Source organism: Verruconis gallopava (assembly GCF_000836295.1).
Source record: "Verruconis gallopava strain CBS 43764 unplaced genomic scaffold supercont1.30, whole genome shotgun sequence".
Taxonomy (NCBI): Eukaryota; Fungi; Ascomycota; class Dothideomycetes; order Venturiales; family Sympoventuriaceae; genus Verruconis; species Verruconis gallopava.
In genome coordinates, this window is record NW_015622166.1 from 274,526 (window position 1) to 296,635 (window position 22,110).

The 22,110-nt window shown below is 49.7% G+C and overlaps 9 protein-coding genes across 10 annotated transcripts; 5 read left to right on the plus strand and 4 right to left on the minus strand.

Annotated features, from left to right (window-relative positions):
- Positions 1–444: 444 nt before the first annotated feature.
- PV09_07557 lies at positions 445–3,761 on the minus strand. Of its 2 annotated transcripts, XM_016361337.1 has the most exons (3): positions 2,517–3,761; positions 1,954–2,018; positions 445–727 (listed from the first exon to the last, which is right to left on the minus strand). In XM_016361337.1, exons 1-3 carry the CDS (start codon positions 3,528–3,530, stop codon positions 688–690), a joined length of 1,119 nt encoding a protein of 372 aa, XP_016210912.1. In that variant the 5' UTR covers positions 3,531–3,761; the 3' UTR covers positions 445–687. The 2 variants fall into 2 exon arrangements, with proteins under 2 accessions (XP_016210912.1, XP_016210911.1); XM_016361336.1 differs by lacking the exon at positions 445–727 and having other exon boundaries at positions 1,549–2,018.
- A 162-nt stretch (positions 3,762–3,923) lies between these two features.
- Positions 3,924–5,514, minus strand: PV09_07558 (uncharacterized protein). The gene is made up of 4 exons (XM_016361338.1): positions 5,131–5,514; positions 4,965–5,082; positions 4,878–4,918; positions 3,924–4,650 (listed from the first exon to the last, which is right to left on the minus strand). The coding sequence occupies exons 1-4, from the start codon at positions 5,345–5,347 to the stop codon at positions 4,124–4,126; spliced, it is 903 nt and encodes a 300-aa protein (XP_016210913.1). The 5' UTR covers positions 5,348–5,514; the 3' UTR covers positions 3,924–4,123.
- Positions 5,515–5,640: 126 nt separating this feature from the next.
- PV09_07559 (uncharacterized protein) lies at positions 5,641–6,717 on the plus strand. The gene has a single exon (XM_016361339.1). The coding sequence runs from the start codon at positions 5,793–5,795 to the stop codon at positions 6,555–6,557; it is 765 nt and encodes a 254-aa protein (XP_016210914.1). The 5' UTR covers positions 5,641–5,792; the 3' UTR covers positions 6,558–6,717.
- PV09_07560 (uncharacterized protein) lies at positions 6,540–8,296 on the minus strand. Its single transcript, XM_016361340.1, has one exon. The coding sequence runs from the start codon at positions 8,242–8,244 to the stop codon at positions 6,976–6,978; it is 1,269 nt and encodes a 422-aa protein (XP_016210915.1). The 5' UTR covers positions 8,245–8,296; the 3' UTR covers positions 6,540–6,975.
- Positions 8,297–8,411: 115 nt separating this feature from the next.
- Positions 8,412–10,695, plus strand: PV09_07561 (uncharacterized protein). Its single transcript, XM_016361341.1, has one exon. The coding sequence runs from the start codon at positions 8,700–8,702 to the stop codon at positions 9,789–9,791; it is 1,092 nt and encodes a 363-aa protein (XP_016210916.1). The 5' UTR covers positions 8,412–8,699; the 3' UTR covers positions 9,792–10,695.
- Positions 10,696–14,574: 3,879 nt separating this feature from the next.
- On the plus strand, positions 14,575–14,971 carry PV09_07562 (uncharacterized protein; the record flags this gene model as incomplete). The annotated part of the gene is made up of 2 exons (XM_016361342.1): positions 14,575–14,607; positions 14,663–14,971. 2 exons carry the CDS (start codon positions 14,575–14,577, stop codon positions 14,969–14,971), a joined length of 342 nt encoding a protein of 113 aa, XP_016210917.1.
- Positions 14,972–15,618: 647 nt separating this feature from the next.
- On the plus strand, positions 15,619–17,049 carry PV09_07563 (uncharacterized protein). The gene has a single exon (XM_016361343.1). It carries the CDS (start codon positions 15,722–15,724, stop codon positions 16,760–16,762), a length of 1,041 nt encoding a protein of 346 aa, XP_016210918.1. The 5' UTR covers positions 15,619–15,721; the 3' UTR covers positions 16,763–17,049.
- A 117-nt stretch (positions 17,050–17,166) lies between these two features.
- On the plus strand, positions 17,167–20,821 carry PV09_07564 (AMP deaminase; the record flags this gene model as incomplete). Its single annotated transcript, XM_016361344.1, has 3 exons — positions 17,167–17,308; positions 17,366–19,937; positions 19,990–20,821. 3 exons carry the CDS (start codon positions 17,167–17,169, stop codon positions 20,615–20,617), a joined length of 3,342 nt encoding a protein of 1,113 aa, XP_016210919.1. The 3' UTR covers positions 20,618–20,821.
- Positions 20,783–21,837, minus strand: PV09_07565 (uncharacterized protein). The gene is made up of 2 exons (XM_016361345.1): positions 21,635–21,837; positions 20,783–21,576 (listed from the first exon to the last, which is right to left on the minus strand). The coding sequence occupies exon 2, from the start codon at positions 21,509–21,511 to the stop codon at positions 20,816–20,818; it is 696 nt and encodes a 231-aa protein (XP_016210920.1). The 5' UTR covers positions 21,512–21,576; positions 21,635–21,837; the 3' UTR covers positions 20,783–20,815.
- Between the last annotated feature and the right edge of the window lie 273 nt (positions 21,838–22,110).

The window sequence follows — 22,110 nt, forward strand, 5'->3', positions numbered from 1 at the left end:
CACAGGACAAACACACGAATGAGCGCGCGTGGAGACGGTGTCTTTGGGCAAGATCGAGCTGTCCAGGCTCGTGTCGCTGCCGCCGTCCCGGAATCGATGCTCCGCACGAGCAAAGAGGGCAAGCGAGTAAGTAAGGAAAGGCGTGGGGGAATCTCAACACCAGCCTTGGCCCCAGTGTAGCCGCCAGCAAGCAGCTTTCCCAGGTCGACGCGTTGCCACGGACAGCCTGCTTCGAGCCTCGTCCCGGTCCTTTCCAGTGGACCGACGACTTGGGGATATTTTCCTGCGCGAGGCATTGTCCTATGGCGAGTGGCACGGTTTGATATTTCGCGCAAAGCGATTTATGCACAGTAGAAGGGAGTCGTCACACCACGACCAAAGGAACGCGACGCCGGGGATCAACCCCCTCCAAAAAAAAATTTTTTTTGAACAGCTTGAAGAGGGAGAAAAAGCTATATTCGGAAAGAACCAAACTGCGTTTTTGAATCCAGCATCGAGGACCATGACTCGCATCTCAATTGTTGTTATTCTTTTCATAGCCTTCGTCTGATCACTTCGCGAAACCGCGCAAGCCGGATGGGCTGAGTTTTTCAAGACTTGCCAAGCCCACATGTACCCTACTACAATGCTGCTACTAAGCAATACCCAGGTTGAGCTGCTCCCGAGTTTCAAGGGACGTTTCCGGGGCTACGTCTTTTTAGGTCCCCCGTACTTGTCTTTCCATATCCTGTTTTCGCGCGGAGAATTCGTTAGCATGATGTATCTAAGCATTGGGGAGACGGCAAAAAGATTTTTTTTAAAAAAAAATAAAAAATAAAAAAGGCATTTGCCTCCTGGGGGGGACAAAAGGAAACGGAAGAGGAAAATGGACGTAGCAGACACAGGCTCCAGAATGAAAATAGACGTCAGAACAGGTGAACCACGGACGGGATCTGGCGCAGTATCCGCTGTTCAAGCGATGCAATGGCCCGTAGGGCCGTACATGCGTAAGTTTCAAAGCCAAAAACTTAATCCAGCGGGCCACAAGGTGAGCGACAGGTTCCGATGAGAGTCAAGACAGCTCAGCTTGGAAGTGAGCAGCGCCAGCACCAGCCAAAGTGGACAGTGATTGACCCCCAATCCCGGAGGGTGACTCTGATCCCGTATTCGGAGCGACAGCTTGAGTACTGATTGTCGATGGCAGGAGAACAGATCTATGCTCTCCAACGTCGATGTTCCACCTTTCCCAGTACGGCGAAACGGTCTCACCATCCGCGCTGTGCTCGCTGAGGTGAGCCACCTAGTTCTAGCGATGCCAGGCTCCGCGCCAGAGGTAGGCACATGACGGACCGTCGCGGGATAAGCACCTTGCCCAGCAGATGCATGCCACGTGTACCCAGTCAAGAAGTCTCTGCTCGACGAGAGTCGTGTAAAGGCCTACCCATCCAACTTCTTAGCTGTTCAACACCACCGCTTCTCAGTGGCTGGAGAAATATCCAGGTAGCTGGTACAGTGGCTTAAAATTGCAGCACAGTGAGAATTTTCAAGATGAGCTGAGTTCGCTCGTTCGGTGCGTCGTGCATGCACGCTTGCTGCACGCTGCGTGGGCGGGCTGCGAAAATGGAGGCCGCTGGTCCTATCATTTTCCCCAACTCGCACGTGATGAAACATCGTGTCGAAGCGACAACCAGGAACGGAGAACAAGTCATTCAATCATCCCAGAAGCCTCGTTCTGACGTCCAGATCATGCCTAGTTCCCATAGGCATCCTGCGAACGATCCTGCCGTGTGATGAAAAAGTTTGAGTCCTATCGTCGTCCGAGACTATGCCTTCAGACCAAGGCATTGGAACAGATCCTCGAGATCCGCTTGGAGCAGAGAGAGCCTTGTCTTGTGCAAGACGGGTTCTTCACCGGAAACGATGCATCCTCTACGTCTAGGGATATAGGGCGAATAGGAGGGGCTAAATACGTACCATTGATTCCCCACAGTCTTACTACCCTTCTCTTCAGCAAGGCGTAAGTACTGTGCAGCCCGGAACTGTAATTTGAAACTAGTCAGCCTCATATCCTGATGCCCAACGTCTCGTACAAGGCTAAATTCCATGTTGTTCGTTAACAGTAGATACGAAATGTGATATCTGGGGTTGGTGTGCATAGCCTTCTGGTGAAGCGATGTTCAGGGGAGCAACCAAGCCCTCCACGTGCGATTGCACGCCCAGCAGATTGTATGAGTGAACGAGTTGCACATAGCTATAAGGCAATCTCCATGAGCTGAAGGCCCAACCTTCAGGGTAAGGTTTTAGGAGCTCGAAATATCGGAGACTCGCGGCAGTGCACGATCGCCTTACACGATCTGATCACCCGCCGCAAGCGCGTGCGTTCTGTTGCCTTGAAAACCAAGAAACACTTCATGTCAACGGCCCCCAACTCGCGATCGCGGATGTCATGGCAAAATTGATACGGGGAATTGGCGAGAGGAGTGAAAAGGAAAGAGAAAAAAAAAAAGGAAAAGAAAAAAGAAGAGTAGTCAACGTACCTTGTCTTTCTTGCACCCAAAGCCTTCCAGGTAGCACCAAGCAACCTCATTCATAGCGTCCGTATCGCCCATATTCGCAGCGGTCTCGTAATACTGTCTCGCAGCCAGGGCGTCCTTCTTCACTCCCCACCCATTTCGGAAGCAGTTCGCCAGCTCGAAGATCGCGAGAGTAAGCTCGCCCTTCGCTGCGCCACCCTTCTTCATCCCAGCTTGCAGTGCCAGTTCTTCAATGTCGGCGCTGTTGGACGCCGCGGCGGAGAGATATGTCACGGCGCGGGCTTCGTCCTTTGGAATGCCCCATCCATGGCGAAGAGCAAGCCCGTATAGGACTTGGCTAAGCGCGTTATTTGCTCCATTGGGGTCGGCCAGGCGGCCAAACATCTCTGTTGACTTGGTGAGATCGCCCTGTTCATGGAGGCGAATCGCCTCTTGTATGTCGTCGTCTCCGTGAGCGATCTCTTCTCTGCTGGGCGTCCTAAGCGGCGACGTGGGTCTGTTCAAAGAGGCGCCGCCCTCTTGGTTCGGGTTGCTTTTCGCGAGAATGGTGGCCCGTTTCTCCCACCTCTCCTCGTCCTGGCCTACAGCTTCGATCTCCTCGAGGCCTTCAGGAAGGTTCACTGAACTCGTACTGGCGCTTCGCGATCGATGGCTGAGGTGCAATCGCTCGCTAAGTCGCTTCTCGTGCTTGCTCGTAAAACTACCTTCAAGTGAGGATCTGGGTTCGCTCGACTCTTGAGCTGCATTCGAATGTCTGCGGAACCGGCTCATGCGCTTTGCCGGGGTATGACCCTGATATGACACCGGCTTCAGGTTCGAACTGTCGCCAGGATACGAGGGCGGCGTTATGATTTCTTGCGTAGAGGTTGTTGTGCGCATGAAGGTGAATTCAGGAACGTCTGGTTTGCCGGGCGACTGCTCTTCAACGCCGACTCCTTTGGCTTGCGCAGAACCTTCTCCCTGCACTTCGGCCTGCTCTTCGGCCTTGTGTCTCTTCAACAAGTCCTTCAGCGCCATCCTTAGCTCTTTTAACCTTCTCGTCTTGTGCGCGGTAAGATTGGATCGTCGTGTAGTCGTGACTGATATCGTGCAGACGCTCTGGGTTGGGCACAGCGAGCGCAATCACTTGTTTAAGAGGACTACGAGAAAACGTTGCAATGGACCACGAGGTTCGTGAACAAAGCCACTCATCTGTACATATGTCACAAAGCCCAGAGCAACAGCTACGGTCGGGACGATTCAGTGAGGCCAAGCAGCGGTTCAGTGAGGCTCAGCCTCCACGAATACTGTCAGAGAAACGCGACGGAGACTTGTGGGGCTAATTTTAGCACTTCGCGAATTGCATTTCGGTTCCTGCAGCAAAACACTAATAAAGCAGTACGAGAAAGGAAATGTATAGGCGCAGCGAAGCTCAAAATCTTCATCTCTTTTGATTCTTTCTTTATACGTATGCTTCCTAATTCTTGAAACAATAACCTCCTGATGAGAGCGAGGTCACTCATATGCAGACTGTACCGCCTGGCTCACCACAGCCATTCCTGGGTATCTCTTGAGACTGCCTAAAGTAAAAACGCCAACGCTATGCACAGCGATTAGAAGTAAGGGAGCAATCAAATCCGAATATAATCGGCCTGCTGGGTGAATCCAGCCGTGGAGGCCTCAGCATCAGCACCGACAAAGGTAGCCGTTGCTTCTGGCCCCAAGTCATCGTTGTCACTGTGTTCATTAGAGGAAGGGCCATGGCTGCTGCCCCTTCCAGCGAGCCTTCGCAGCTGGCTTGCACGTTGCACGTGTGGCAGATGGCAGTCTTCCTTGTCACATTTACCTGTGTTTGCATAGTCCGGGCACTCGAAGACGTGGAGATGCGGGCAGTTCTCTCCAGCCTCGCAATAACCCAGCCGTGCAAAGGCCTCACAGACGATAGCTCCATCCTTAGGCATACTGTGGACGTACTGACAGTTGTCGTTGGTGCAGTTTCCCCGTGCAAAGAACATGCAGACAGGAGTGCGATGGGGCGTAAGATCATGAGAAAGGGGGCAAGAACTACCGGCAGGGCAGCTGCGTTTGTGTAAGAATGTCTTGCACACAGCTACTTTGGAGGGATCGTGGTTGAACCGACAGTCGCGTGAACAGTGTCCTGGGCTAGTTGTCAGTATTTCTCCACGGCAACACATGATGCCGCAGGTGCTGGTGCAGCTTAAGGCGGAGAACATATGGAAAGTCCGAAACACAATTGAGCCAGTCTGAGCAGTTTCAAGTGGTGTTGATGGCTGGGGCCTTCGCTTTCCATGCAAGATTCCTCCAGAACTGCCAGGTGCGGCGACCATGCCGGGTAAGGGAAGGGGAAGGTGATCGTTCAGGTACCGGTTCGGGTGAATTTAGGGCACAACGTCCTGCGTGCAAGCCTAAATCCTGTGAGCGTCCCGAGTTTCATATGGGCTATCAGCATACTGCTTCTCTTCAAGTTGCAAATACTCCTTGTGGCGTAATAGGTTGCCACCCTTGGTACGGTAGAACTTGATGCCAGCAATTTCGTGTTTGAGCGGCGTCGGAAGCGAGTCGTCGAGAGCTGCATCCATCAGTTCAGAGTCCTGTAGTCAGTGCACTCTCCACTCACGGGTGATTCTGTGGAGTTTGCTACCGTTCTTTACGAGCTCGAAAGTCACACCGTCAATAGTAAAGCGAGGGTGCGGCACGTCAGTCTTTGGCTGCTGAGGTTTTGGCGGAAGCGAAACAGCGCCCCGACCTTGGCCTCTGCCTCGTCCGTACGGCGAGTAGACATAACTATGACTCGCACCTCGACCTCGTCCAAACGCGGGCGGAGAAGACGCCATCAACGGTGCGTATAGGGGACTGATAGACAATAGGCAGATAAAAGAAATGCTGAATTGCGCGAGAGTAAATTTTGATCCTTCTCAGAGCGCTTTGGACGCAAATGCAACGTTCTCGAGGAAACGCAATTTGTGTCGAAGCAAAAATGAGAAGCACGTCGTTGTAGTAGAAGAGTTGTTCGATTTGGGCCGCAATGGAAGAGGCGAGATGCAAGCGCGGAGCTTGGTTACATAAGCACCAAATTGTGGCCTCAACAGCGCAGGGCGACAAGGCATAAAGCGGGCTTTCCCCATTCGAACATTCTGGGAGACCGACGACGACGGTAAGATCAGTGTCTCTACGCCTTGGGATCTCAAATGGCATCGATATCAAATTAGACGCCGTCAGCTACCAAGGTTGGATGCTCTTCATTGATGAAAAGCTCGGGGTCCATACATTCGAACCACAATGGCCGCATCTCCAGCTCTCCCATTTCGCATTTTCAGGCGTTCGCTCCTCGACACAAGATGGGCAACGAGATCATCGCTAAGAAGAATCACCACTGTCCAGCATGCCGCTACTTCAGAGTCAGTGCCAGAATCTCTCCTTCGTCTGCGTGCCCATCCGATTCCCACGCGTGAGCTTCCTACGACTGCAAAGCCAACATCCACACCGTCGATACCGAAGAGAAAAAGAAGAGACCGGCCGCAAGCGCCTCTCCCAGCATCTAACGCGCCACGCGCAGCGCCTCCACAGCCAGAGAGCCTTCTTCAAGATGATCAAATCGACCCGTCGATATACAAGCTTTTACCTTTGCTGAAGTCACAGCCACCGTATTACCTGCGAACCCATATCCACGGCAAACCCTACCTCGTCACTCAGGGCGACACGGTCCGTCTGCCTTTTCTAATGCACGGCGTTTCGCAAGGCGATATCTTGCGACTAAACCGCGCCAGCCTGCTTGGGTCAAGGGACTACACTTTGAAAGCCGGCGCTCCTCGGGAAGCGGGTAAGATGGCATACATCGATGAACGGCTCTTCACCTGCAGAGCCAGAGTTATGGGCGTGGAAATGGAACCACTGCGAGTGAAGGAGAAGACAAAGAGGAGACAGCGGCATGTGAAACACGTCAAAAGCAAGCATCGGTACACAGTTCTGAGGATCATGGAGATTACCGTGAACGAGCCGCCCGTTGAAGGGGATGCAGAGAAGCTGGCGAAGGATTCTGCCTAATTTGCTGTCTGAGTACTGTGTTGTGACGTTCTGCGTTGTATATGCAAGCGACAAATTAAGCCAGGAGACTCGTATGAGGACAACATATGTAGTATACTAGACTCATGCCACTTTAGGCATTCAATTGTAACATGTACTTGTCCAGCCCTTAGCGCATCCGCCTCTGGTGATGCGATCTCTCATCACGGTCCCCCCTGCCAACACTGAATTCCGACGTCTGAGTGCCACGAAAGGGCTCTGAAGGCATTCTGATTTGTGAAGGTTATCTCTTGTCTCCAGTCCTTGACGTTGCTTATCGCTAGGAAGAGCTTCGATTGAGCTTGTTGCTGCCATCTGCGACCTTCACAATTATCCGGATCGAGCTGTTTCGTATCCATTCTTGGCACGATTCTGCCTTTCAATGACACTAGCTCTTCTCTCAATGCACCATATGTTCAGCGTAGAACTGTGGATACTGGCTCTGAATCACGGCCACAACCTTCTCTACTTCCTCTGCAACACCTTGCACATTTGCATCCCATTTTCTCATCTCCCTCCCCACGACTGCAGACTCATGTTTAACCTTCCTCTCTCCAGATCCTTCTTCGGCCTCGAAATAAATATAACCGCCGATCTGATCGATGTACCCGCTCAGTCTTCCCTGCTCAATCATCTGTGCAGCATACTCTTCTGCTTTCTCGGCCGAGACGCCTAGGAGCAGGCCGAGGGGTGCAATCCCTATGTTGCTGTACAATCGTGAGGCGGCGAGAAGATTGTGCTCGAGCACCGCTTTGTCGAGAACCGTAGAACCATCCGATGTCTTTGCCAATTGGTGCGGTTGGAGTGTCGCCGCGAAGGATGCTACCTCGGACTGAGACAGTAGTCTGTTGAGAAAAATCTTCTCGAGAATACTGAACTCGTCGACCTGGCTCGCTCGCTCATCCTTGTACAGCCTCGCCAGCGATCGGCCACGCAGAGGACCTGCCGGCGCAAGGACGGCGCATTTAATAGCCTCGCTGAGAGCACGCAAGCGCTCAGACTCGTCTATCACTGTCTCAAGGGATATACTGTGATACGCAGCCGAGGCGTCGAGGAAGTTACGTTGAGAGTCGAGGATTTTGGCTTGGTTCAGGTTGAACAACAGTCGAGTTTCTGTGTCTTTTACGCCATGAATAATGTTCTTTATGCGATTGAGGTACGATAAAGCGGATGTCGTGTCGTCGTCCTCGATATAACACCGCACTATGCGAATCCATAGCTTGGCCTTGTCGTCTGCTGAAACGGTGCGCTGTGAGGAATCCACGGGGATTTTCTCCAAAGTCTTAGCCGCCTGTGTGAACTCTTCTTCGGACTCGTAAGCGGAGGCGACGAGGTATTTCAGATTCGTGTCCTGCTCTTCGTACGAGACGACCTTTGGAGAGAGCAACTCAATGGCTCGCGTACCGACTTCGATCTTGGTCGAAGCGTCTTCAATTTTCGAAAGCGAGGTGACGAACTGGCCGAGCAATGGACGAGCGGTTACAACACTCAGAGATTCGCTGAGAAGAGATTCCACAAATATGGTCAGATTAGTACCAAGCGTGTCCGACGACGAATTAGCTAAGATCTTGTCCAGCAGGTTGGTATACAAGTCGGGTTTTTTGGATGCAGAGGCATCTTCAAGATCTAGTATAGTCGAAGAGACCTCGTCAGGTGTAAGCGGCGCCATGATGGCATGAATTCGTAGGTGTGTAAACCAACTTTGTAGAGTGAGGGCCGAGCGAGGCAGAAGCTATGAGCTCGAAGGGTTTCCGGTGGGCTGCGGGGAGACACCGAATCAGGCGGAGCTTGGCGACTGCGGCGACTGTTATTGAGCCGCATCGCGGACGTGCTCCTTTGCTTTGCTCTTCCATTTGCATTCACTTCCACAGTATCCTCTTGCTGTGTGCTCTCCTCCGACACGGACCCAAGGCACATAAGTACAATGACTGCTTGATTTTGCTCACTTTTGCTCACTTTTGCTTCCGTCTTCCAAGGACGTTACTATAACCTGAGCTCCATCTTCGCCTCGTACGGCGCATCAATCAGACATCTGTCCTGAGAGCGGCCCTTCGCACTTACCTCAAATAGCTATAGAATTGTAATTCGGTACTATTTGGACTTGTGGTGACGTGTGCCGGCAGAATGGCTGCGAACGGATTGAAGATGGAGCCTGGCTTTGTGAAGGACGAGCCGAGCATGGACGACCTTGACATGGCCGACATTGACGAGGTCGGCGGCTACGAGGACGACACTGGAGAGCTCATATTCCCCAAGACGCTTTCGACTGGTTGGCTAGTGCGCGTTCCTAAGGATCTGTGGAACATGCTATCAACGCTGGACGAGGAGCAGGAAATCGAGATCGGTCAAATCAAGATCTGGGAAAATACAGACCCGAAGGGCAAAACAACAGAGACGATACGGCTGCAGCTTAACTCGCAAATAGCGAACAAGGACCTCACATTAGTGCCAAAGCAATACGATCTTACAAGTCAGGTTTCTGCTCCGAAAAACACGTTCGTCTTCAGCGAAAAGAACTTACCCGGTTTCCGGCCACGATATCTTGGCGGTGGTCGCGGCATCTCAAATAGTCAAGATGCTCTTCACTCCGTCAACTCCCGCGAATCATCTGTCAAGGTCGAGAAGCCCCGGGGACCACGTACAATCCCAAAACGCACAGAGTACCTTGGCGCTGCTAACAAAGAACTGATATGCACGCCACGCGATACACCAGAATATCGGAAGATTGAAAGCCTAAAGCGAGCGAAGGACGCGGTGGCACGCACGGCATTCATAAATGATGAGTCCGTTGCGAGACAGCTACAACACCAGGGCATGCAAGCTTCGGCCAACGAAGAGACATGGATCAACACGGGCTACAATGCTCTGGCGAAGAAACGTGCACAGGAAAATAAGGCCACGCGTATGCCCGAGTACGAGCTCATCGATGCTCTACAGGGCGCCTTCCAAGAGTACAAATTCTGGCCCATGTCTGCGCTCAAGAAGAAGTTTGCGCAGCCAGAGGCTTGGCTTAAAGAGGTGCTGGGTAAGATTGCTGTTCTGGTGAGAACGGGACAGGCGGCGAATTATTACATGCTTCGCCCGGAGAATCAGGGCATCGGTGACGATCTGGAAATTCCTGCGGAAGTTGTGAAAACAGAAGAATTGGCACCAGAAGTGAAGGCGGAGGACGGAGAAGAGGAAGATGAAGACATGGATTTTGAAGACGTCGCTTAGTGCTAAGCCCTTCACAGAGTGCACGGCGATGGCGCACATGAATGACACTGCAGCGATGCACTGGACTAGACTTCTGAGTACGCAGCACATTTTCGAGATCCATTTTCTGTGCTGGCGATGCATCGCCAAGATGTTGATGGCATACCCAGCCTCTTGAGAGAATGGGGCATAATCGGCAACCTGAAGGAAGCGTGTAAAAGCTGGAGGGCTTACACCATCTTCGCTCGTCTTTGATACCCGGCGAACCGTAATATCGAGGGGGAATAAATCGGAGCCATAATTGGCATGAAGGATTGTCCTTCATGTAGGTGTTTGTCTTGCTTAACTTTATTCTCTGAGGCATATTTCGAATCAGCAGGCCTGAGCATAGCGATTGTAACGCGCGACATCTTGAAAATTAAAATTTGAGTGGGCAACCTATCTTCCAAATTCTGGATATCTCAACCTCGATTTGATTTCCCGAGCTCGGCAAATAGAACGTTAGCTTGATCATACGAAGGGGTTGAGCACTATCAAGGAAATTTGTTCAAGCAACTGGCTTCTTCAAAAGAAAACAACACTGCACTGGTTCTACTCAGCATCAAAAGGACGACTGCCATAACATTCGCATAGGTTGGGACAAAATACCATGTGAGAGGCATCCTGGGCCAGAATTCTGCTGTACCAAGTTTCATACATATATGAGTATCTCTTCAATCACGTCTAAAATCGCGGCCGCATATCAGGATTCCCGGTCTAGCTAGGTTAATAACCGGATTGATATCAGTATGTGCATAGGTTACAGCTCCTTGATCAATGAAAAGTTCTTAAAATCTTTATCCTCACTGACTATACAATGTTGGTATACAATCAAACTCCATCCCTTCCCTCATTGACGAGCAAAGTTGGGCCTATGTAAATTGGGAGCTTTTTTTTTACAACAGTTATTTAAGGTTGAACAAGCTCTGGCCTTTTCAAAAGATCTGTCGTGCTATGCTTGACGAATACCATTCAAAGGGAATGCTCTACTGTTTTGAATATTCTCCTCATCAGTCTGGACCGCTTCCTCGAGCTCCTTTCAACATCATGTGTCAAACACGCCAACATTGCGATGCGCACGCAAATGCTGCTTTGACTCGTTTCGTTATACACGCTTACTACCATGTCCCCTCCGTGTCAGAAATTCCATTTTCTGAAGTACGAACAGGTGGGCCAATAGATGCAAAAGCCACTGGAATTCCTCTTCACGCTCCGCTACTCTAAAACCAACAACTTGAATTTCTTTTCATCTCAATTTTAGAACCCCAGAGTATCGGCTGCCTTCATGTCGTCCTGATTGTGAGTATCTCTCTTCGTCCAAATCAATACACGCAAGACGAGATCGAAATATACGAACAGGCACGCTACGCCTACATCCTAAGGCCGCGAGACTCCTTTATCTGCATTAGTAAGGCCATTACTCAAAATGTTCTTTTGTAGTTTCTCACTCAATAATCGAGCCTACTTTTGCGGCCATACTATTACATGACACGCCAAAAATTGTCGAGTATTTAAACTTTATGCTCGAATACATTAGACAAATCCTCCGATTTGTCACGGCCCATTAAATGTTTCAGTTTCAACTTCTCTACGGAGCATCTGGAGAAGATTCTTGCGTTAAGTGTCATACCGCTAAAATCGAAGCATGGGTTACCCGGCGTAAAACCACTATGGTTCTTACAAAGGACAGAAGTCAAGTCAATACGTTGATATTAGACAGTGGTGAAGGATGCTCGATTTTAGACTTTAAGAAGGGCTACTAGCCAGTAGTGCCAATGGAAGAAAGGAGGATCGCTTGCTTGATGCGACTTGCTATCCACCCCGCGCTCTGCTCCATTTTGCCCTTTATCATGTGACTCTAAGGATTTCTAGTGGCATTCCAGTTTGAAACTTCAACTGCATTTCTCAGGAATAGGATTGTTGATAATTAAGGAGAAGTTCTCTCTACTTAGACACACTATTCTAGACGACTTCAGATTATGCTTGGGGAAGTTAGTGTAACTTATCATGAAGCTTGCACTCTACAGTAAAAAACATAGCTGTATTACATGTTTAGTCTTAAAGTTCTTTGCCCTATACCCTCATTGAAGTCATGACTCCAGCAGGGTGCCCCTCTGGTTGCTACGGATGTTCCCAGAGCCATCAAGGTTGAATGATGCTGGCGTTTGTCAAGGCAAGCTTAAGATTCCTCTCTTTAGAACCACCATTTCCTGAAAGTGACTTCGCTACTGACTTGGGTTTAACCTGACCGGAACTTTGCATGCTCGGTCGTCCCGTCAAGGGATCGATTCAGATGATAATTACATGTGAGGCTGATGGTGTCATCCTGTCCCGAGGACGTAATGGCATGCTCTGAATAGCGAGCTATGCTTATAAATGCCAATGATTATCTTGCCCCCCAAAGGGCCTGTCCCATAGAAGGCGATCATAATTCTTTTTTAAGGTAGCAAAATAAACGTAAGAAATAAAATTCAAAACGTTTGCGTCTAAGAGCTTCGCGAGATGGGGATGGATTGGGGTGAAAGAATCCAGCGACAACAGCCATAGGCTTCGTCCCGGCGGATCCGAATTACTGGGGAGCTGAAGATTCCCTGTATCAATGATTGGCCACTAAGTGGCAAGAGCCTGCAAGAGCTGCAACAAAGCTCGTTAACCCGCATCGCTTGCAACATAGAGAATCCGTTTGTTGCGCTGATAGGCTTATCTATACTCTTTTTGTTTTTGTAGAATGGTTTTTAAGCCCGACCGTGTGGTAAGTTTAAAAATTGTGCTCCGGTCCACAGGTGGTAAGAGAATGCCGTTTTGAGCCGCATCTCCTGCCCTCGTTCGACTTCAACTCAGGTAGCGAACGGTAGCAACCATGGATCTCTTTTGTGTGCTCTTCCCGCTCATTTTCACCAGTCAGAAACTATCTTCGGGGAATCCTGAATACTGGAAGAAAGTGCAATTTCCAAAATAAAGCGGTTTGTGGTGTAGGTGGGTGGCAAAGAAGCCCCACCAAAGCATCAGGTCGCACTTGGATTATGACGCATGCAATAGGGCATTTGACAAGCGGCGCCATGTTCACTTTCTATCACCTAACAACATAATCAAGGCTGCTGCATCTTATTAAGTCCTTTCTCTTGGCATTTCTGTGAATTCGGATTTTGCCGAAGTGATACCGTTGTCAGTGCATTATTGAGGGCTGAACAACGATTACGATTATTGCGAACTCGACCCCACTGCAGAATCAAGCTCTCCGGTCCAGGTTTTAGCTTGGTAGATTCCATCTACAAGGGTGCAAGGAAGGTAAGTAGCTAAGTCAAGCGTTAATGACAAGAAGACTGTCAGAGTCGAAAGAAGCGCTTGGCTAACCAAACGCATCACAATGATGCGTAGAAAGTCTTCCAATTTCAGGATAAGGGCCAAACTAGGGCTCGCCGTCTTTGTCTGACCGGTCGACACTAGTTTGCTTTAGCAACAAAAGCAGTGTTGTTGTTCAAGGATACATCTTATCTCGCGCGTAGAAATCCGCCACAGGACAAAGTTTAGAGATGAAGGGGTGCACGCCGTGCGTGTTGTAGCTGCAGAGAGCTTCTCAGACAGTAGTGAAAATCATCTCCATGGCTAAATTATCTTGGTGCCGAGCCATGGTTGAAGATAAAGGCCATGGGAAAGTAGCTAGGCTCTAGAATACTAAGAATATTTTGTATATGACAGCGATCGCTAAAGTCGATGAAATATTTTGTGAGCGTGAAGTCAATTCTTAGATCCTGTGAGCACTCGAGCGCTCTGTCGGAGAGAAAAGCCGAGTTGGTTGCACAATGGTGTGGACCAATCCTCGTAACGCCATTGACGGCAGAACCAGTACCGCGGGAGCGGGTCCTAAGCGTGTAGCCGTTTGAATCACGCTGTAGCGCGGAGATGCTGTACCTGCTTGCAGTCACAATAAGGAGTCGTAATCTTGGATTGTCATGACTGGTAGACGTGGTTAGGGAGTATTCTGTCATGAAAAAGAAGTAGCCAAGCCTCTCCGCTTTGTTGCTGAGTCCCATTTAGGTGCCAGGATGTGGCTCGCAAAAGTCCGAGGTTGCTGAAATCGATGTGGGGAGTTCGAAAGAACCGTGTCTACTCCGACTTTTTAATTTTCACGGTAAGTTCCTGAAGTACGAGTGATAGTTAGGGCCAAAGGTGAGCGCTGAGATATCGTCCCCCACAGATATTTAGCCTCATCGTTTTACAACTGCGCCGTGAGACTTTCACATCTCTATGACGTTGCGGTTGTATGTAATAGTAACTTTTCGAACTCCATTCGTGAACGTAGTCTAGCTCAGTTGGGGGTGGATGCAGACGATCTGACGGTTGATGTACGCAAAAAGCAAGGAGAGCTTTCATGCTTGCTTCCACGACATCGGCGATGCCGCACCACGTTTGGGAGTTCTAAGTTAGCGATGTTTTGAGGTTAGCGCTTCTGGTGCGTTGTTTCCGTCTACTGAGCCCCAAATGTGATGCCCAAAGGTCAACGTATCCATATTTAGCGGAGGCAGTTCTCGAACCGCTCAGGACAAAGTCAGAGAGAACTCTTCCAGAGTTGATCGACGCTGTCCGTCCGTCACCTAGGACTCGATTTGGCTCCCGAGGTATCCGAATCAATGTACATGACGACGTCCTACCACAACACCTCCAAGTTCTTACAAACATGAGCAATTGTTCAGGAAGTAGTACCAATCGGGACGAATGCAGCTCCGTCCAAAGCAGCAGAGAAGATGCAACCGACCTTACAACCATGTACACTTTCGAACAAAGTGACAACGAAACGGTGGATTGCCTCCCCAGAGCCAAAAAGGATGTTTTAGGCGTGCTAACCTCCTTAGGTCGATGACACAATCAGTAGCGGAAACCCAGTCAGCAATCCCGAAACTCCTTCAGTAGCTACGAATGTCGATACCGTGACAAACGCCGGGGATGATGATGCCCGGGATTCCTTTGTCAGCAACGAGACACATACAAGTACAAGCTACGGTCTAGAGTTAATCAAGAGTCGAGATGAGCCCTGGACCCCAAGAGTGTCTCCACGGCCCTCCCAACAAAACCTAAGGCCCGAAGAAGAACAAAGCACCTCGGAGCCTATTGGAGATAATGAGAATGGTGAGGAGAGCAGCGGCTCCAGTCAGATTTTCTAGGCGTTGAGGATAAACCCGCCCACCGTGGCACAAGTCGGTCGCTGTCAGCTTGGGAGATCAGTAGCTTCTACCATCAATGATTAAACTGATTTGACTTAACTCTAAAAGCCATGTAGCCTCTCGGTGTTGCATGCATTGAGGACATTTGGTCTTCTTATAAGCTAAGGTTTTGCTTCCCTTATGTCGCTGCAAGCATGGCCAGCCGCTTTCGAAGCTCAAAATTGCCTCCTACCCAGAGGAGTCGTATCGCGTTTAGCCTTTGAGCATGTTGATATGAATTCTGTCTTGAACCACAGGCTATGGACATGTTAAGACGTACTGAGCTCATTGTTCCGTCCATGATGCGGCTCTCAAGACTGACGGTTTGACTGAGCTGCCGACGGTTCAGTGCAAGCCAGTCAACATTTTGCGAGAAAGCATCACGTCAGCGTCGAAAGCCATGCAACAAACAGGTTCTTTTCTTTTGAATCAAATGCAGGGCTTCGTGGCTGAGAGCCATCATGGCTACACTGTAGTCCTAGTACGATTTTGTCTGTGCCCTCAGCTAGAAAAGGCCCGAGAGTGGGACCCTGCAAGGCGGACAAGCCACCAAACACGAGGCCGACGATGCTCGCTAGTTCCAAGGCAACGGAATCTCACCTGCCGTCCAATTGATCATGATTCTTCCTCTTCATCTTTCTTCTGCTCGCGCCAGGAGTCTCGCAAGGCTTCAGAAGCTATCTAGTCATAGACGGTGCACGCCAGGCAGCAATGGCGGAGCAGCGACCGGACAACGGAAAGGGCAAAGGCAAAGCAAGGCTTCTGGGCAATGCAGACAATACAGAGGCGCAAGGTCAGGCCAAACTGGCATCCAGAGTAGTGGAGTCTGCTAGAGGGCTCCTTGAAGATATGATGAAGCCAGGCTCCGACACTACACACACGCTGTCTTCGAACGCGGCTATGGGAGGCAAGCCTCAGTCGTCCGGGATGCTCACCAACTTGAATGGCTCTCAAAGCGATCATTCTGTGAAAACACAGTCCCAAGGGTCCGCGGGCGGCGCTTCAAGAAGTGCTTCACAGCCAAAGAATAGCTTTAGGACGCCTGGCTCGGCCGACGATACGTTACGACATTTCGAAGAGTTTGCTTCTTCCAAGGGATCTGCGCTCAGCGCTGACACATGTCCCCCACAACATCTCGATGACCTTGATAAGTCAGGGCGCCGTGCTTGGATTGACCCCGTTCGAGTCCCGCATGGCCACAGCTCCGCGTCTTACCAAAATCACTATGATGATGGGGCTGAAGTGCGAGCACTACTGAGTGATCCCAACCTTTCGGTAGACCACGATGCCCTTGACTTTCTGCCGTCAGAAGAAACGTCGCAACCGACTGTCGACGAATTATTTGCACAAAATCTGTCTTCCGAAGCGCAGCAGGCAGTCGCGGACCTGAAGTCGAATCTACCACCACCGCCAGTTTACCAAGCAATACCTTCAAACCATCCATTGGCCCTTGTTCCTAGATCGGACGAAGTGAAGCGTGAGATCGAACAAAACATTCATGGTATTCTTTCGGGGACATTTACCGGCGAGCATCTGTCTCCAGGTTCTGAGTCAGAGATCCAATGGCTTTCCAGCTGGACAAGTGTGCTCGATAGGTACACCGATGAAGTCTGGGGAGATATATTGCCCATTGTGAAAGAGACCAAGAAGCATCTGGAGCAGGTAAAAGCTGGAAATGCGACTATGGACTCCCAGGCCGTGGCACGATTGAAAATGATTCTAGGACATCTTCAGCAGCATGAATCTAAGTAACGCAATGGTCACAAGATTCATCTAGGTCACCCTTGCCATCATTCGCACAAAATACATGTTCGCATACTTTATGACACTGTTTCTTTCAGCCCCTCAGAGTATGAAAAAAGAAGAAAACCGTCACTGATTATGACAAAATCAGCCTGAGTTCAAGTTAGCTTGGCCTATTTATTGCCTAGAGAATTGGTAGAGACCTAAATTTTGGAAAACTGTTCAGCTGTGTACGACATTAGGCGCGTCTGCAGTGAGGGCGTTCGCACACCGCCTTTAAAGGCACACAACGGGATTACCCCCTACTCCTCAGACACTTGAAAATTGCATTTAATTTCGTGGTGAAGAAGTGAGAACAGATTTCGCGTTCAAGATCTTTTGTATCTTCAGCCTTCTTGCCAGCCTCGCGCTCGATGTCACCTTACATTAGAGGCAGCTCGACGCGAGACGCGCCAACACCGATCAGGTCCGAAGAGGTTGCTTACCTTGTTACATCGACATCGAATATTTCACCGCCACCGGATAAACCCAATTTGCAGACGATAGCAATGGACGGTAAGCACAAATCAAGTTGTTGGACTTACTATCCGAGGCACTGACTGCGGGTAATAGGATCCGTCCACTCCCCGGCCAATTCACCGATCATTGGCCCTACTAGAACGCTCACGCATGACTCCGACGACGAGCACGACTACAATCTAGACAATTCGTCGGACGAGGCGAATGGAAAAGGTGGCGAACATACACCCACAGACAATGGAAACACGAAAGAAGATGAGTCCGCGGTCGACGATGGCGCATCTATTGGTGAGCTTGCGAGGGACAAGCAGAGGAGGACGACGTTCTACGACTATACTTCTGAGAAGCAAATGAGTCTGCAAGAGGCGAAACAATTTTTCCAGAGGCACAAACTTGAAAGCGAAGATGGACAAAGTCCGCTGTTGCGAGCGAAAACTGTGCCGTCAAATTTTCAAGACGACGGACTGTACCGAAGCACTAGCAAACGATCGCGACAAGGCAAAGATCAGGTCAATCAGACAGGCATATCGAAACCGACAGTGACAGCTTCCACTCGGAACAATGAATCATTTCCTCAATTGAGAGATACAGGCGCCGTAGAATACAACCGGCCCGACCATTTCGTCCGGTCTGAGCATCTGGCAAGAGAGCCTAAAAAATATCCAGGGCCTTCGCATGAATATAAATCACCCCAACCAACGTCAGAAGGTGTTTATGGGTCAAGCACTGCTGGGGTTTTCGCAGCGTCAGATGCACACGTTACTGCAGAGCTGAGTTCCATTTACACGAACATACAAAAGGTTCTGGACCTGCGACATAAATATATACGCTTGTCGCTGCAAGGGCCGGACGACAATCCAAAAGACGATCCCAGTTGGGTGATATATCCCCCACATCCAACTCCAGCATGGGATCACGATAAGCCTTCAGCGAGCATGTCGAACAGCACTGTGTTGGACAAGGAGGGCACGTCGAGTCCCGCGCAGCAGCGAACTTCGAGAAAGCTGGGTTCAGATATTGGAGAGGACTTCAATATTGATGACCTTATGCCAGTGCCTGGTGCAAGCGAGATGACTTTCGAGCTTGACGACAGCGGCGTGTATCAGGTGTACGAGACATCAACCGCAGCAGCTCAGGGTACTCCGATTCTGGCCATACCCACACTGCGTGAGTTTTACATGGACCTGGAAGTCATACTGGACGTTTCTTCGGATGGTCCTAGCAAAAGCTTCGCCTTCAGAAGGCTACAATATCTCGAAGGGAAATTCAACCTGTACGTGCTACTGAATGAGTATCAAGAAATTGCAGACAGCAAAAAGGTGCCTCACAGAGACTTTTACAACGTTCGTAAAGTCGACACTCACGTGCATCATTCCGCATGCATGAATCAGAAGCACTTATTACGATTCATCAAGAGCAAGATGAAGAAGTCCCCGGATGAGACGGTTTTGTATAGAGATGGAAAGTACTTGACTTTGAAAGAAGTATTCGAGAGTATCAATCTCACGGCTTATGATTTGAGCATTGATACCCTCGACATGCATGCGCACACCGATAGTTTCCACCGATTTGACAAGTTCAATCTTAAGTACAATCCTGTCGGCGAATCACGTTTGCGAACCATATTCCTCAAGACGGATAACTTCATACATGGGCGGTATCTGGCTGAGATCACAAAGGAAGTCATTGCGGATCTAGAGGCTAGCAAATACCAAATGGTGGAATGGCGAATTTCAATCTATGGACGTGAGCCAGATGAATGGCGCAAGCTCGCTGCATGGGTTGTTGACAACAAACTCTTCTCCCCCAACGTGCGCTGGCTTATTCAAGTACCCCGACTTTACGATGTGTACAAGTCCACAAAGCTGATGGACAATTTCGAGCAAGTCATTAGGAACGTCTTCGAACCACTCTTTAAGGTCACAAGAGACCCTTCAGTCGATCCAAAACTGCATATTTTCCTCCAGAGAGTCATTGGTTTTGACAGCGTGGACGATGAGAGCAAAGTTGAGCGGCGATTGTACCGTAAATTCCCTGTTCCAAGGGAATGGAACACAACGCAGAATCCGCCCTACAGTTATTGGATTTATTATCTCTTTGCCAACATTGCGTCCTTAAATGTTTGGAGAAAGCAAAGAGGTTTCAACACTTTCTTGTTACGTCCGCATTGTGGCGAAGCCGGCGATCCTGATCATCTTGCTGCCGCGGTACTGTGCTGTCACAGCATCAGTCATGGGTTGCTACTACGCAAAGTTCCACTTCTGCAGTATATCTTCTACTTGGAGCAAATTGGCGTTGCCATGTCACCGCTGAGCAACAATGCGCTCTTCCTAGCATATGAACGCAATCCGTTCCTTAGCTATTTCAGACGTGGTCTCAATGTCTCATTGTCGACTGACGACCCGCTGCAGTTCGCATTCACGAAAGAGCCACTCATAGAAGAATACGCAGTTGCGGCTCAAATCTACAAGCTCACCGCTGTAGACATGTGCGAGCTCGCCAAACATTCCGTCGTGCAAAGCGGGTTCGAGCATTCCGTCAAACAACACTGGCTGGGCAAGGATTATCGTCTACCTGGGGTCGCGGGTAATGATATGGCCAAAGTCAATGTGCCTGATATTAGAGAAGCATTTAGGCACGAGACCTTATTACAAGAATTAGCAATGTAAGTTGTAGAAATTCCTACATGCTAGGAGCCGACGATAACACAATCGTAGGATCGAAAGATATACGAAACCAGCGCAGTCAGCACTTGTGAGCGACAACCTCCCTGAAAATGCTTCTGTTGTTTCAAAAAGCTCTACAGTCCACCCTGGTTCACCTACTGCTTCCCGGATGACTGATCCATCATCACACCAGGCTGAAGCGAGTCAAACAAATTTTGAACTCCCGCCAAGTTATGCAGCACATACGGCTCAGTATTCCCGCCTGAATCCCTCCTTTTCAACTAATGATATGACGAATCTTGTTCAGCAGAAGCAAACACATGGTGCCATGACTAAGTCACAGTCAATGGTCTTTACTCCACAAAGTGGACCATCGGCACAAGTGCCGCCGCAGCCGCCTGTTATGAGCCCGCAAACGTTCTCGATACCACAATCACAATCGCGCTCTCCTGCACTAGGCAGGACGGATAGCATTGTGAACATGGACGGCTCTGAACCAAGAATGTTTCCCGGTGTGGTGATGAATAGACATCGACGAAGCAGCTTGCAAAGACCCGAGAGCAGCCATGATGCGTTAGGTTCAGGACAGAGTTGGGGCCGACGGAGCGAAGTTGGCGAAACATTCAACGAAGATAACAGTGAAGAGATCTCACCTAGTAAGACGCCTGGCGGTGACTGAGTGCAAGTAATTGACATCATCCACCGTAAGTTCATATTGACCATTGAATGTACGTGTATGGCAATCTAAATGAGATGAGAGCCATGAGAATCGGTGTTTATGAAGGATCTGGGCTTCACTGTAGCCGCAAAGATGGTCATGCGCAAGCGAAAAATCAAATTTTGTGTAATAAAGAATCGCGGCTTTAAAAATGCCTCGTTAATTACGTCCATCCGCGATGATTCCCAGCAGCTGTGAGATTTCGTCGAAGCTTGCAATACTCTGTCCATTCACCAATGCTGATGTGTGATACCACTTTGCACTTGTGTGCTTCAGCAAAGTCCTGACATTACACGCTCTAATTCCCCCACCTAGTATAATTTGTAAGCCGCTGGTTTCGTGTCGTTGTGTGAGTTCAGTTAGTTCGGCTACACTGTTAACTGCCGCCGACGATCTTCCTCCCGTCAGAACACCACTAAAGCCAAGCTCTTTGATCAGATCATATACTTGTCCAGAGTCATTGACGCATTCGACCGCTCTGTGGAACACGCATGGCGTGTCTCCAGCAGCGGACAGGAGTTGTTTACATTGTTCAACATCCAGTTTACCGTCGTCACTTAGAACGCCAAACACAAAAGCGTCAGCCCATTCCTTCATTGCGGCTATGGATTGCATCATGGTGCCAATCTCGTCGCTCGTGTAAACGAAGCGGCCTGCTCGTGGCCGAATCATGACATGGACAGGTATCTCAGTGGCTTTTTTGACCGCTTGCAGGTCCGTGAGCGACGGAGTGAGGCCTCCAGACGAGAAAGGACCTCCACATAGTTCGATCCGGTGTGCGCCTGCATCGGCTGCGATGAAGGCGGACTCTGGTGAGAAACAAGCCACTTCAAGGAATCGAGCAGCGTTTGGCATGCTCTCGGTAAGAAGTCTCGATATTGCTTGCAACAGCAACGTGATTAAGGACGCAGATGAGCTGACTAATTACGTGTTTCACCGTCAAACTTTAGTGCCGCATGTATACCTGATTTAACATACCTCTACGGAACTATAGTTCGTCAGATGTCTCCCCGTCGGTATCCTCAAACCATCAAAGGCACGACGTGAACAGTGGCATCAGAAAGATTGCAGGCATCAAGTATATTATTGACCCATAGAAATGGAGCACAGCCAGATGTAGAATGCACGGACAGCGAGTGGAGCTTGAGAGTGCCATCAACAGCTGGATTCTCGAGGTCGAAGGTTTTATGATATGCCAGACTGGAGTCTTATCATCGAACTATTCAAAAGAGGCCCAGGATATACATGGGACATCCACTTTGCGTCAACATGTCTGTCTTGGTATCTGCAGGGACTCTAAGGTACTTCCATGGCGATGTTCATTATGACTTATATGCACAGGTCGGAAGGGCAGAGTTCAAACATTCTTAGGTCCATGTACAGAATAATCTGAGTGTCTCAAAATGTTTGGGCTTAAGTGCAGCAACTGTTGCCCTCTCAATAGTACATCTTCC

What these genes read in the sequence shown, in the direction of transcription:
- PV09_07557 (XM_016361336.1), bottom strand. Translation starts at nt 3,530, where the DNA reads ATGGCGCTGAAGGACTTGTTGAAGAGACACAAGGCCGAAGAGCAGGCC. An exon ending in TTGGGTGCAAGAAAGACAAG is followed by an intron (nt 2,019 to 2,516) that starts GTACGTTGACTA and finishes TTCAAATTACAG; the next exon opens with TTCCGGGCTGCACAGTACTT.
- PV09_07558 (XM_016361338.1), bottom strand. Translation starts at nt 5,347, where the DNA reads ATGGCGTCTTCTCCGCCCGCGTTTGGACGAGGTCGAGGTGCGAGTCAT. An exon ending in TTGCAACTTGAAGAGAAGCA is followed by an intron (nt 4,919 to 4,964) that starts GTATGCTGATAG and finishes CACAGGATTTAG; the next exon opens with GCTTGCACGCAGGACGTTGT. An exon ending in CCCTAAATTCACCCGAACCG is followed by an intron (nt 4,651 to 4,877) that starts GTACCTGAACGA and finishes CAACTAGCCCAG; the next exon opens with GACACTGTTCACGCGACTGT.
- PV09_07559 (XM_016361339.1), top strand. Translation starts at nt 5,793, where the DNA reads ATGGCCGCATCTCCAGCTCTCCCATTTCGCATTTTCAGGCGTTCGCTC.
- PV09_07560 (XM_016361340.1), bottom strand. Translation starts at nt 8,244, where the DNA reads ATGGCGCCGCTTACACCTGACGAGGTCTCTTCGACTATACTAGATCTT.
- PV09_07561 (XM_016361341.1), top strand. Translation starts at nt 8,700, where the DNA reads ATGGCTGCGAACGGATTGAAGATGGAGCCTGGCTTTGTGAAGGACGAG.
- PV09_07563 (XM_016361343.1), top strand. Translation starts at nt 15,722, where the DNA reads ATGGCGGAGCAGCGACCGGACAACGGAAAGGGCAAAGGCAAAGCAAGG.
- PV09_07565 (XM_016361345.1), bottom strand. Translation starts at nt 21,511, where the DNA reads ATGCCAAACGCTGCTCGATTCCTTGAAGTGGCTTGTTTCTCACCAGAG.